General features: G+C 66.5%; 1 protein-coding gene and 1 long non-coding RNA gene across 2 annotated transcripts; both read left to right on the top strand.

Annotated features, from left to right (window-relative positions):
* Positions 1-2,550: 2,550 nt before the first annotated feature.
* On the top strand, positions 2,551-3,152 carry LOC135326580 (uncharacterized). Its single transcript, XR_010386905.1, has 3 exons — positions 2,551-2,579; positions 2,709-2,804; positions 3,085-3,152. It is a non-coding gene; the product is annotated as an uncharacterized LOC135326580 (long non-coding RNA).
* A 292-nt stretch (positions 3,153-3,444) lies between these two features.
* Positions 3,445-4,176, top strand: LOC135326561 (maestro heat-like repeat-containing protein family member 2B; the record flags this gene model as incomplete). The annotated part of the gene is made up of 3 exons (XM_064504376.1): positions 3,445-3,540; positions 3,691-3,800; positions 4,108-4,176. Coding segments are annotated over exons 1-3 (273 nt in total), but the record flags the coding sequence as incomplete, so codon positions are not given.
* Between the last annotated feature and the right edge of the window lie 9,787 nt (positions 4,177-13,963).

Raw genomic sequence — 13,963 nt, 5'->3', positions numbered from 1 at the left:
GCAGCTCCTGCTTAAGGTACAGCACTGCTGCGAGGGCAGCAACTACCGGTGGGAAAGGGGGGGAAGGTGTGGGTGGAAAGGTAACCAGGAGCAGGGGAGCCCTGAGCAGGGAAATGCCAGTTTTGTTCAGAAAACAGGAAACACGGGAAAGACCCCCTGCAAAGGCCCTGAGGATTTTGTTTTGCAAACAGCTGTGGATCACAGAGGGTCATGTCGTGTTGCGCCGTGTCCCGTCGTTGCACATTGTGACCTGCTCTGCGGGGGCTTTGCCTCAACTTGTGTTTCCCCTAGTTCCTGAGGACATCTCTGGAGACGATCGAGAGCCAGGCCTGGACCATGGGCCTGAGCTTTGAGCTCAGCCAGCAGACGGGCAGCTACCCCCGGCTGTCCCGGAAGCAGGTGGGTCCCTGCCGAGGCCTCGTTTCTGCGGGAGCCGAGCTGGACGGCCGGGCGCCGCGGCCAGCTCAGCCGTGCCTGGTGCGGGCTGGTGCGTCGCAGCCCGGCTCTGTGCCGCCAGGCTGTGCGTGACCACGTCTGGGGCGGCCGCTTGTCTTTCAGGCCTTCCTGTATAAAGCTGTCGGGGTGTCCCTGGCAGCGTGTCAGCATGTCCCCTATGTCCGCGGGGAAATGAAGAAGTATCTCTCAAGGACAAATTACTTGGAGGCGTCTGAGAGACAGGTGAGTTTCCTCTTCTCCCCTTGCTTTCCCTGGAGCCCCTCGGTATTTCCAGGGGAGCGGTGATCTCTCCGAGCAGAGCGCTGCAGGCTCTTCTCATTTCCTTGTCGCTGCTGTTTCCGTCGGACGATATCGCGAGTGTCGCTCGGAGCTTGCCGTGGCTGAGTGTCGGCCAGAGGCCGCCTCACCCTTTCTCTTGTGTTGCAGGCAATGATTTCTGTTTTGGCCGGCTCTGCCGAGAGCCACTTCCACCTTGCCTTGGAGGTGGTGCAGGAGTTTGGGGCGTCCATGGAGGAAAGACCAGTGTCTGGGGCTTTCAAACGCCTGAAGGTAAAGGATGCCGGGTGTCTTGGCTCGTTTTTTCCTCTGCTTTATTTTCACTTGTAAACCAGTAGCAGCCCAGGGGTGGCTGCTGCGTGGAAAGCGGGGCAGCTCCTTCGCCGGGAGGCAGCGGGAGCTGGGGCCCGACGGAGGCGCCGGGCTGACGTCTCGCGGCTTCTCCCACGGCGCAGGAATACCACCAGGGGAAGAGAGCGGGGAGGCACATGGCCCTCGTGCTGGCCTACGGCCAGATCGCGCTCTGCGCCCCCCCGGAGCAGCTCCTGGCCCGCGTGGAGAGCGACGTCGTGGGGCGCATCCTGCAGCACTACCGTGCCAGCTGCCAGGTGGGTGCACGGGCGCAGGGCCGGCCACACAGACCTGGGTCTTCCCTGAAGCTCCTGCGAGCGCCGACTCCCCCCAGCGCCCCAGGGGCGGTTGTGGCCCGCCTGCGCTGGCGGAGGGGGACTCGGCAGCCCTGGTTCGTCCCTGCTGCCCTGCGGGGTCTGCGCGCTCCGGGGCCGTTGCTGCGTGTCCTGTGTCTGTGCGCCTTGGTTCACTGCCTCTCACTCCACCGCCTTTCCCCTTCCAGGTGCTGGGCTTCTCCTTCTCCACCAAGGTAAGTCCTGCCCCCCGGGGCCTTGCTCGCTGCCCTTCCCGCACCCCTTTCCCATTGCAGGTGTGCCGGACTCGCCCTCCCGCTCCCCAGGCCGGGGGCCGGGGGTCTCCTTGCGGTAGGTAGCCGGGAAAGCTCATGCCTTCGCGGGGGGAGCTTCTTCCCGGGAGGGGAGAGGAGGTTTCCTTCCTGCAACCCGTGTGCCGGGCCGAGGCTCTGGGCAGACGCAGTCACCCTTGTGCGCTGTGCTCTGGGGCTGGACTGCCCGCCGTGTTCCTCGTTGAGCCCTCGGCGCTGTGAGGAGTTCCTCACCGGTGCCGCCGTGTTTCTCTGTGCCGGGATGCAGGACATGCAGCTCAAGCTGGCGCTGATCCGGAGCGTCACCGAGGTCAGCCGGGCCGTGCAGGTGGCGGGGGGCTCCCGCGGCGTGGAGCTCTGCCACAAACGGGAGCTGCTGGACACCCTGCTGGTGAGTGCCGGGGCCGGGACGGTGCCGCCGGGGAGGTTGGGGCCGAGCCCCGAGGCCGGTCGCCCCGAGGCGCGATGCTCTGCCTTGGCCGCGCGCAACCTCTGGAGCGCCCTGAGCCTGGTCCCGGCGGGAGGGCTCTCGGCGGCTGCCCGCTGCCCACTGTGCGCGTGTCTCTGTGACCTGCAGGGCTTCGTGCAGGGGGAGCCCCGGGATCGCCTGGCGTCCCCCGTGCGCCAGGAAGCGTTTGTGGCCGTGGGGCACTTGAGGTAGGGTCTTTGCGCCGGGGCTGCGGGGGGGTGTCATCTGAGCCGCTGCTCTGGGCAGTGGTAGTGAGACTCGTGTGTGTTTCCCTCTTTCTCTGCCAGCAAACTGAAGCCATCGCTGAGCCGGGAGGAAAACCGCGACCTCCTGGATCAGTGTGTGCAGAGCGTGATGCCCCTGCCTGCCCTGGAGCCGGCAGAAGAGGAGGGGGCGACAGCGGCAGACGCTCTGCACGTGCAGGTACCTGCCGGCCCTTCTCTGCCGGCCTCTCCGGGGATCCCCCAGCAGCACGCGCTGCGCTCTGCCCCCTCCGGCCGAGCTGGGCGTCTCCGAGTGCGGCCCAACGCCCGTGCTTCTCCCCGCTCTCAGGGTCTGCACGCGCGGACCATGGGGGCTCTCGGCGAGCTGGTGACGGCCCTGCTGGAGGAAGACCTCAGCTCGGACTGGCTCGCGGAGATGCTGCATGTGAGTGTCCGTGGGGGGACGGGGAAGGCATCACCAGTGCCGGGTGCGTGGGGAGAGCTGGGCTGTGGAGGCGGCAGGGTCAGCGCGAGGTGTCCGTGGGGCACGTCTGCGCCAGATGTCCTCCATGAGTGGCTGATGGGGACGCAAGAGGCTGCGCTGCCAGCTGCTGAAGCGCCAGCTCCTCGGCGGGACTCTGGGCGGGAGGGAGGCGTTTGGGGTGGCGGTGGGCAGGCCGGGATGGCCAGGGGGACTGTTGTGAGCCAGGTGTGCTCTTCCGCAGGTGCTGGAGTACTGGCTCACCTCGGCCAAGGAGTGGGAGCGGGAGAGGGCCCTGCAGGCCTGCGCCCAGCTGCTGGGTGCTTACGAGGAGCGATTTGAGCTCACGGTGAGAAGGGACCCGCCGTGTGCCATGTCCCCCCTCCCCACTGGCTGCGGGCCCAGCTGGGAACTCTGCCCCACGCCGGGCGCTGGGTTTTGGGTCTCCTGGGCTGTGGGGCTGCACCGCTGCCTGCCCCGATGCCCTGCCACGGCTCGGGCGCCAGCACAGCCGGGAGAGGGAGATCGGCCGCCAGGGCTGCCTGCGACCCTCTCGTCGGCCTTGTGTTTCCCCAGGGAGAAACCTCTTTTGGGCTCTTTGGCTCCATGGTGGGACTGCTGGCGCCTTTCACCTGCGACTCGCTGGCCACGTCCCGCCAGCGGGCAGGGGCCTGCCTCGGCCACCTCCTCCGCATACAAGGTGAGGGCAGCCCCCTCCCGGCCTCAGCCGGCCCCCCGCGCCCCACGACTGCGCGGGGCCGGGCTCCGTTCTTCCTTCCTCTCTCGGCCCCTGGGCCAGAGGTGGGTCTCCGTCGCCATCGCCGCCCTTTTCTCCTGGTGCTCCCTGCAGGCAAGACGCTGGAGACGGGGGCCGAGGAGGACGAGGTGCAGCCTTTGTGCCAGCGCCTGAGCGCCCCAGACGCCGAGGCTCTGCTCCAGGCTTCCTCCAGACTCAGAAAGGTACCTGGCCCCACAGCGCGGGGGGAGCCGGTGCCCGGGCTCCCGTGCAGCTCCCTGCTTCGCTGCTGGGGCCCCGCTGCGTTTTGGGAGAGCCGCCACAACGGGCGCCCGGGGTTAGGGAGCAGCAAGCGGCTGTCGAGCGGCACAGAGCACGGCAGGCCCTGCCTGCACAGCTGCCCTGTAAAGCCCTGGCACCCTGCAGGCCTAGCGAACTGCCCCGCTGACCGCGCGCTCGAGTTTCCTCTCCTTTGTGAAGGGCCGGAGCAGACCTGTGACGTGGTCTCTCCCGTTTCTGATGTCTCCCCAGATCGTCTGCAAACACATCCCGCCAGCGCAGGCCACGGACTTCCTCTCTGCCGCCCTGGACGGGATGCTGTTGGCCAGGTCTGCGTGTGCTCAGGCAGCGGGCGAGTGGCTGCTCACCTTCCTGGAGACGTGCGGGGGACAGCTATTCACGGAGGTGAGAGACGCCTTTTCCCGGGGGCTCGGGCCTTCCCGCCTCTGCTGTTGCCGGGCACCTCGTGCAGGTGCCAGGGGCCAAAGCGCCGCCCCTGGTGCGCAGCGCTGAGGGCTCTGTCGAATCCGAGTGCCGGCCGCCTCATCCCGGGGTTGTTCTTCGTCCGGTGACACTGACCCTGGCTGGGCCAAACCCCGGTGGCTCCCACGACGGAGGCAGTTAGAGCTGAGGCACCCAAAGTGCCCAGTTGCTCCCCGGTTCTCGGGCACGATGCTCAGCCCTCCCAGCCCGAGGAGCCCGGGGTGGCTCCTCGGTGTCGCCCTCGGTGGGCAGCAGAGATGTGTCCCCATGGTGGTCCAGCGTCCCCCCACAGCTGCGCAGAGCCTTCGGGCTTTAGGGCTGGGTCCTGAGAAATGGTCGGGGAGCAGGAATTGCTCATGGGCCGAGTGGCGGTGCCTGGGCCGTGCGGGAGGAGAAAGAGAGGATGGAGACGACGGCTCTTGTGGTCTGCGTTCAGGTGCCAGAAATCCTGAGCATCATTTACATCCGGATGCCGACCATGCAGCAGGACACCCTCCGACATTTCCTCTTGGAGGCGGTGTCCGTGCTCACCCTCTACCACCCCGGGGCCGTCATCGACAGCCTGCTGCAGAAGCAGCTGCCCATGGACAGGTACGTGCACTGCCCCGGCCCCACGGGCAGGCAGGAGCCACCGCTGACGGGGCGAGGAGGAGCCAGCGGAGAAGCCGGTCCTGCTGCTCCGGGGGCAGAAAGCCTGAGCGCGGCAAGAGCCGTCTTGGAGGCCAGGAGAGCGTTTGGCCCCTGCCGAGGGCGTCACAGGTACCAGAGCCCACGGGCTCACGGGGGAACTTCTGCTCCCTTGCAGTGACACCGAGGAGCTGTGGAGGGTCCTGGGGGGGAAATTCTTTGTGGACCACTTCCTGTGGGTCTTGATGGAAAAACTGAAGAACTCAGGAAGCGACCAGCCCAGGACCAGCTCTGCCAAGCCTGAGGCAGACGAGGAGGAGGCTGCGCTGGAGCCTCTCAAGGTACGTGCACCGGCTTCGTACCTGACTTCCCAAATCACCCTTCAGCCTGAGGGAGCTCCGTGCATGCTGCGAACCTCCCTGAGCCCCCCGGGCTGGTGCCGTGCTGGGCCCTTGGCAGCGCTGGCAGCCGAGAGCATTTGCTGCTGCCAGGCTGCAGGGGAGTAAACTGCAGGCAGTGAAGGTCCCCGAGGTGGGCAGGGCACAGGTGGGAAAAGGCCTTGTTTTCACAGGCGGCTTTTGGTTGCATTTCTCTGCAGATGACCCGGGCCATCTCTGTGGTGGTGTCAGCGCTGCAGAGCCCGGAGGCTGTGCAGCGCCTGCTCCCGGAGCTGCTGCCGGTGCTGCTGAAGCAGATCAGCGCCACAGTGGGCAAGGAGATGCCATCTTCCCCACTCAGCACCCGGGGAAAGCTGTTCCTGAAGGGCCACACGAGCAATGACAATCCTTGCAGGTAGGAGCCAGGGGACGGAGACGCAGGGGCTGGGCTTGGGTCCCCGTCACTTTGATTCCCAGGGGGGAAGGTGCCCCAGGGAGACTTGTTTTTTCCCCTGGGCTCTATTTATTTTGGTTTGGGTTTGTCTGGTTGTAGTTCTTGTTTTATGAGTGTTGGTGTGCTGGTTCGTTTGGTCTCTGTTGGCGTGTTTGTGAGCCGACGGTCCCTAGGGTCCCTAGGCCAGGTTTCTTAGAGCTTGTCAGGCTTCAGGGTTGTGAGATGTCATTTCAGGGGTGTTTGCAGCTCCCTCGGTGAGGCTGAGCAGGAGTGAGGGAAGGCCTCGCCGGCGGCAGCGTTTCCTTAGCCTGTTGCCGTGACTGAGGCCTCGCTGCTCTCTTCTCGCCCAGGCTTTCCCTGGAGACCCTGGAGGTGGTGCTGCGCACGTGCCTCGATGGGAAATGGCTGTGGCTGCTGCGGAAGCAGGGCGCCTGGGCTGCCCTGGAAGACCCCCGGGCTCACCACGACGGCGTCTGCCTGCTGACCGGGTGAGAGCCCGAGGAGGCGCCTCGCTGCTCCGGGGTGGCCGCGACCCAGGAGGGGCTGGTGGGACCCTTCCCCTTGGCTCGGGCGTCTTGGAGGTGCCGAGCAGAGCCCGCGTGGGAGCGGGGGGATCTCGGGGGCCCGAGGCCGGGTGCCTCCCTGTGTAACCGCGCGTCGCCTGCCTGTGCTCTGCGTGCAGGGTGCTGCTCCGCGCCGGGACCATCTCGCTGCCCCTGGTGCTGGTGCTGACCCAGTGGCTGGACGCCCCCTCGGCCAACCTGCGGGTCATGGCCGCGGCTTTCTTTGCAGAGGTGAGGGAGAAGGTGGGAGAGGGAGGTTTAGGAGGGCTTTTCTCAGGATGCCAGCAAGAAGGTGCCGGCAGAAGGTGTCACATTCCTGGTGGGAGCAGATCCCCCCTCGTAGCAGGTCTCTCAGGAGCTGCCCTTCCCTGGCCCCTGCCAGCCCCCCACCCACCCATGAGCACCCCCGGGCACAGGGCAGCACTGCCCTCAGCCTGGCCAAAGCCGCAGCCTGGGCTGGGCCCCAAGGAAAGCTGCCGGGCATGGGGGCAGTCAGCTGGGGCTGGTGGGGCTTCCTCGTGCGGAGCCCGGGGCGGCTGCTGTTCCCGGGCCTGGTCTGCATCCGTCTCCGGGTGCCGACGGCCGGGTTGCTGTGCTGCAGCTGATGAAGGAGCCGGCGCTGCAGGAGTGGAGGTGCCTTCAGCCCATCGCGAGGGTCTTGCTGGAGAAGCTGCAGGACTCGAGCAGCACTGTGCGGCAGATGGCAGCACGCGGCCTGGGCAACCTGGTCAGCGGAGCGCCGGAGAAGGTGAGAGGGGCTTTGCTCCGCACGAAAAGTAGCCCCTGCGCGACCGGAGAAATGCCGGTGGGGAGCTGCGGGGGGATTAGAGAGTGGGCAGAGCAGCAGAGGCAGCTGCGAGTCTTTGCCCCGAGGGCGCTCTGTTCTGGGGCATCAGCCGGGCTGCAGAGGGGACTGAGGTGCCGACGGGCCCCTCGGGCTGCGATGTGCTCGGGGGCTGCTTCTGAAAGCTTCAGCCCCTGGAGGCGACGGGGAAGAGGAGCGGTTAGAGGCAGGACTAGCGGGAGGCTCACGTGTGTGTCACGCTTGGCAGCTGCGAAAGCACAAGGGAGCCGTGCTGGAGGCGCTGCGGAGGGGCCTGGAGGACACGGCCGCAGCGGAGGTGGTGGCAGAGAGCCTGCTGGCGCTGGCAAAGGTGGTGACGGAGCTGAAGGGGAAGGCTGTGGGCTCCACCTTCAGAGACATCGCCAGGGCCACAAAGGGGTTCTTCGATGCTGTGAGTGAGCGGTGGTGTCTGACGCCTGCTCGAAGGGTCCCTCGCGGGCTCATCCGAGAGGGGCGGCGTGGGCAGGGGCCGCTGCGGATCGGGAGGGTTCAGGGAAGACGCTTCTCTCTGGGGCGGGCGGAGGAGCTGCTGTTTGTGACCCCTGTGGGGGTCCTTTCTCCGGGCATTGTGCTCAACCGGCAGCGTCCGGGTGTTGCAGAAACAGCTGTACGCGGCGTCCCAGTCGCCCACCAGAGGGCTGGGGTTTCTGGGTTGCAGGAGCAGGCGTCGCTGCGCTCGGCGGCCTTCACCCTGTACGGGGTGCTGGCCGCCTCTGCCACGAGGAGGTGGAGGTCTTTCTTCAGAGAGGAGCTGGGAAGCACGTGGGCCAGCCTCGTCCTGCATCTCCGGGACCCCGACCCGGGAGCCTCCATGGTAAGAGCCCCGGGGGGAAGCAAGAAGCGAAGCCAGGCAGCAGCCGCAGGGCCGTTGCTGCCGTTGCCGCCTGCTCGGCAGCTGCAGGGTCTCTGCAGAGCCTCCCCGAAAGCGTCCCCGCGCAGTCGCCCCTGCGCTGCCCAGGGTAGCGACTCCAGCACCCCGGCTCACCTCTCTTTGGCAGGCGTGCCAGGGCGCCCTGCGGCTGTGCGCCCCGTTTTTGGGGCTGCGGAGGGTGCGGCAGGGCCTCGCCGTCAACACCCGGCTGAGCGCGGCCGAGCTGCTGGGTGACATCTGCAGCCAGCTGGTGAGGAGCTGCGCGCCCGGGCGTGATGGGGCTGCGGGGCCCTCGCCGGCCCCGGGAGAGGGAGGGAGCGGGCGACACGCCGAGGGCGGCGGGGTCGTTTTGCGGCCGAGGAGGACAGCGTGTCCCGCGTCCCCCAGGCCCAGGAGAGCCCCAAGCACCAGGAGATGCTGTACGTCGCCGCCAGGCGCTGCTTCCTGGGGAGCTGCGGGGAGCTGCAGGTTGCGGCCCTCGAGGTCACCGGTGAGTCGGAGCGGGCGCTCTCTGCGGCTGCTCCCCCCACGCCGCCGCTGTCCCCGTCTGCCCGGGCTGGGGGTCCCGGGGGCACTCTGACGTCGGTGTGTCGCCCTGATGTCGGTGTGTTGCTCTGTGCGCGCAGGGGTCCTCGTGGAGCACGCGGGCATCGAGTGGCTGACGAGGGAGGAAGTGATGCCGCTCTCAGCAAGTAGGTGACGGGGCCCTGGCGCCCCGGGCCTGGGGGTTTGGTGGAGTTTGGGCCCCGGCATGGCGGCGGCTGCGGGGCAGCATCGCCCTGCCGGGGAGGCTGGGCTGGTGCCGGGTGCGGCCCTGACGCCGCGGCCGGTGCCGTTGCAGCTCTGCGGGTGCTGCAGAGAGACAAGGACCCGCGGGTGCAGCAGGCGGCCGCTCGGCTCCTCCGGGACACCGGCCTCGAGCAGCCCCCGAGGCGGCGCTGAAATAAACCTCGCCGGGAACCTGCCGCAGCAGCCGGGGTGTTTCTGCGCCAGGGCCTGGGAGTCGCTTTGCCCCCCACCGCCCCCGTTTGCCACCGGGTCCCCGGGGCTCTGGCCAGGGCTGCTGTCCTGGGGCTGAAGGGGGTGGGGCCAGAGCTGGGGTGGGGCGGGGCTGAAGGCTGGGGCGGGGCCGGAACCAGGGGCGGAGCAGAACTGTGAGGTGGGTGGGGCCAGTGCCAGGGGCGGGGTGGAGCGAGGTGGGTTGGAGCCATGGGAGGGGCGGGGCCAGAGCAGTGGGCAGGGCCAGATCCAGTGTGGGGTGGAGCTGTGGGCAGGGACATGGGCAGGGCAGTCCTGAGTGGCCCCTTCCTGGCACCTGCGCAGCTGCTCTGGCCCCCAGACCCACGGGCAGGCAGTGGTGGTGGGCGGCGGCGGCGCTGGGTGTCCGGGACCCCCGGGCTGCCCCCTCCCCGGTGCAGGGCTCCTGCTTGCTGCAGCCTGGAGCCTGGGGCCGGGTGGCCCAGCATGGGCCGGGTCTGGGCTGTGTGTGGGGCGAGCGGGGCGGCTCCGGGGTGGGCACAGGGCAGGAGGCAGCTGCGGGCCAGGCCTGGTGCCGATGGGGCCCGGGCCCCGCGGTGGGGGAGCAGCCGCGCTCAGCCAGGTTTGGGCTGCAGGGCTGGTCGGGGCCGGTGCAGTGCAGTAAAGGCCGAGGGGTCGGAGCCCAGCGCCCGCCCGGCCCGGGCTGCCCAGTGCCGCGGGGCTGGGCCCTGCCTGCAGGGAGCGGAGGGTCCCCCCGGCCCAGGGGCCTGGCTAACACCCCTGGTGCCGGGAGGGGAGGGCTGGTGCCTGGGGGCTGCGAAAGGGGCTCAGGGCACTGCTGTGGGGCTGGAAATGGGGGTGGTGCAGGGCGGGGGGGGAGGGTGAAGGGGCGGTTTGGGGGGCTCAGTCTCCACTTCAGAGCCCCCAAAAGAGCACCTGGAGCCTGTCTGGGAGCACCAGAAATGCAGTGCTTGGGGATGGAGCTCATCCTGTGAGTCTGGGGCTCAAGCCCAGGTTGCTGGGACTGGTCTCAGAGCTCAGAAAGGGGGCTTAGTCCTGGGTTTTGGTGCTGGAGAACAGGTTCAGGGGGCTGTTTTGGGGCTGGAGAAACAGGATGGGGGTCAGGTGTAGGGCTTAGAAAGGGAAGGCAAACCCTGTGGTTTTGGGGCTCAAAGATGGGTCCAGGGGGCTGCTGTTGGGGCTCAGAGTCCATTTCTGAGCCCCCAGACCTGTGTTTGAGCTGCAAGAAGGCAAGGTTTAGCTTCCCTTTCTCAGTCCTGCATTTCTGGGCCTCAGAAAGCAGGTGCTGGGGGCTTGGAGACAGAGGCCTGGTCTGGGGTTTTTGAGCTCAAAAAGGGAGACCAAGTCCTGTGTTTTGGGGGCTTGAAAACTGGTCGGGTGGGCTGTTTTGGGGCTCAAAACCAGAGGCTAAGTCCTGCGTTTCTGAGATTTGAAAACACACTCAGCCATCTGTTTTCAGCCCCAGAACCAGAGGCCAAGGGGGCCTGTTGGTGGGGGGTGGGAGGGGGCTGGGCTGGGTGGTGGGAGGGGTGTGGGCAGGGCCTGTGGACCCTCCCTGGAGTTGGGGGTCCATGCGCGGGCACCCCGCAGGCAGGGAGGCTGGCATGCACCAGGCCAAGCCTCGCATCTGAGAGAGTCTCTGGCGCAAAAGCAGTTTTGGGGAAGAAACACCAGCCGATGCCATCTTCCCAGTCCAGCCTTTATTCAGTGTTCACCCAGCACTTTCACCACTAATTAAGCAGTCAGCTTAGGGGAATTGCCTCCATACTGACCAGGGAGTCAATGTCAATGCAATGTCCATAAGCCTAATGCTCAGTTAGTTCAAGCAGTGCACAGGGAACTGACATATATGAACCAATTAGTCAGCATTTACCCCCTGCTTTCAATACTAAGTAACCACATCCCTTACAATCCTTGGAGCAATGCTAAGCAACTAATTAGTGGTTATTGATTCCATATGTGTAAGGTCACTAGTCATCTCTGAGTGCAGGTACCTGAGCTCCTTACTCAGCCTTCACTGAATCTCCCTGGGGTAATTAGTCCCCACTGACCCAGCAGCCCTCAGCTGTGGCCACAGTGCTGCACACTGGTACAGCTGCCCTCCACCTCCAGGCTGGGGCAGCAGCTGATTTAGGGCCCTGTCCAAGATCAGTCAGTCAGCCTGCACCTACGGGGTCGATGTGAACTGGTTACCAGCAGTGCGGGTGCCGCGTGCGCAGGCTCGTCGCTCAGCACTGCGCCCCTGTCCCCGGGGCTGCCCTGGCAGGGCCCGGTGACACCCTCCGCCCGGGGACAGCGGCTGGTTCCTGGCCGCGTCACTCCCGCGGGGCCCTGCACCCGAGTGGCCCCAGCCCGTGGCGTCAGGCAGCAGCTGGCGGCTCCAGCCCGGGGCATCGGCCCCAGTGGCACCGGTGGCTCTGGCTCCTGTGGGAGGGAGGGAAGAGGCGCCCGGGGAGCCCTCGCAGCCCCCCGCGCCGCCCGGGGCCCCTCCAGCCCCGGCCAGGCCCATCCGGCAGCGCCGGGGCCCGACCGAGCCCCCCGGGCAGCCCCAGCCCGGCCCAGGCCCCGCGGTCCGGGGGCGGCGCAGAGACCCCTCTGCCGGGGGCAGCGCCCAGGCCCGGCCCCGCCGCCGCGGCCTCACCCGCTCCTCCGGGCAGGGCCGGGCTCCGGCTCCCTCCGCCCCACGGACAGACCCGGGCCACCCCGGTTCTCCCCGCACCCCCCGGCAGAGCTAGTGCCCGGGCCCCCCCCCCGCCGCAACCCGGCTGCGGGACCCCGCTCCCCACCGGTACCTGCTGTTGCCGCCGCTGCCCGGTCCTGCGGCTCCGGTTCCGGTTCCGGTTCCGCCCCTCAGCGCCGCTCCCCGGGCGCCCCCGGTGACGTCACGGCTGCCGCGGGCGGTGCCCCTGCGCCGCCGGGCGGGGCGGGATCGCGGGCGCGGGGGGGTGGGGGCAGCGCCAGGGCCGGGCACGGGCAACCGGCACTCGCCGGTGGGGGCGGGTCAGTGGGGCGGGGGCGGGACCGGAAGTGGGGCGGGAGCGGGGTTCCGGGGCGGGGCTGGCGGGGAGCCCGGGAGCAGGAGGCCGCGTCTGCGAGCGCCGGAGCGGGGCTGGAGCCCGGCCGCGGGGAGGGAGGGGCGGGTGGCGCTGGGGCAGCAACGGGCTCCGGGGGGGTTGGGGTGCAGGCGGGGCCCGGGGCACCACCCGGGTCCTGGGGCCTCGAGTGGCAGCTGAGCCGGGTGCTGGGAGCGGAGACCAGGTCGTGTGTTTTTGGGTCCAGAAACGGAGACTCCAGTTATGCGTTTCTGGGCCTGGGAAACAGAGGGAGGGTCGGCTGCCCCGGGGGCTCACAGCAGTGGCCAGGTGCTGCGTTTTGGGCCACAAAGGGCAGGTTAGTCCCAGTTTTCAAGCACAGGAACAGGTGGATGAGCCCTGGGTTTGGGGTCAAAAAGCAAGGCCAAGTCCTGCATTTGAGGGCCACCTGTGGAGGCTCATGGGGCTGAAAAGAGTAGCTAAGTGCTGCATTTTGGGGCTGAAAAGGGCATCTTAGTCCCTGTTTTCAAGCACAAGAACAGGCGAATGAGCCCTGGGTTTTGGGGTCTAAAAGCAAGGCCAAGTCCTGTGTTTGGGGGCCACCCGTGGAGGCTCACAGGGCTGAAAACAGCAGCTAAGTGCTGTGATTCTGGGCTGCAGTGGGGTGGGTTAATCCCTGTTTACAAGCACAGGCCAATGAGCCCTGGGTTTTGGGGTCAGAAAGCAAGGCCAAGTCCTGCACTGGGGGGCCACCACTGGAGGCTCACAGGGCTGAAAACAGCAGCTAATGCTGTGTTTTGGGCCCATAGAAGGGCAGGTTAGTCCCTGTTCTCAAGCACAAGCACAGGCCAATGAGCCCTGGGTTTGGGGTCCAAAACCGAGGCCAGGTCCTGCATTTGGGGGGCCACCTGTGGAGGCTCACAGGGCTGTTCCTGTGGCTGAAAACAGAGACTAAGTGCTGTGTTTTGGGGACTTGGAAACAGAGGCGAGTTCAGCTGTTTCCAGCCCCCAAGTGGAGGCTGAGGGGGCCCTTTTGGGGTGGGGGCAGGCAGGGGTGGGGGCAGGGCGCATGGACCCTCCCCAGAGAGGGGGGTCCATCCGCAAGCCCCCCATAGGCAGGGAGGCTGGCATGCACCAGGCCGAACCTCGCATCTGAGAGAGTCTCTGGCACGAAAGCGGTTTTGGGGAGGAAACACAATCAGACACTGTCTTCCACTTCCAGTGTTTATTCCACATTTGTACAATACTTGGAATATTTATTCAATGTGTGTATTGAGTATGTACACTGTTAATAATATTGCATACATATTGAGTTTATCATATTTATATTATATATAATACATAATATGCACTATTAAACTATGATATTAATATGCAAGCTGTGACAGTGATTGATTTATGACCCTGTCAGTCACCACCATTGCTGTAATGAGGCCAAGCCCTAAGGAGCCAGAGCTGAGCTGCGAGGAGCCCCTGCTGTGCTCCCAGCAGGCTCCAAGGAGGCCCAGAGCCAGGCAGGCCCAGGCAGGTCGTCCCCAGGGCGGCTTCTGTCTGGGAGGAAACAAACCTCACGCTGCCTCTCTGCGCCGCGGTGCTCCCGGCTTCACTGTGGAGCGCAGAAAGGAGGTGCGAGGCCGTCGCGTTGTGTCAGCACCCCCTGGCCAGGACACAGAGACAGGCAGTGAGGCTGGAGCTGTTACTCACTGTCCCGATCCAATATCGGGGGGGGGGGGGGTTGTTACGATCCCAAGGACGAGATTTAGACGCTAAAACCAGTCACATATTGTACAACCTTTTAACTTTATTTTCCACGAAGTGGGGAGAAAAGGTGGGGAAAGGCAAAGGTGGGGGGGGGGGT

The sequence above is a fragment of the Dromaius novaehollandiae genome, unplaced genomic scaffold (assembly GCF_036370855.1).
Source record: "Dromaius novaehollandiae isolate bDroNov1 unplaced genomic scaffold, bDroNov1.hap1 HAP1_SCAFFOLD_36, whole genome shotgun sequence".
In the NCBI taxonomy this organism is placed as follows: Eukaryota; Metazoa; Chordata; class Aves; order Casuariiformes; family Dromaiidae; genus Dromaius; species Dromaius novaehollandiae.
This window is presented reverse-complemented; position numbering and strand designations above follow the sequence as displayed.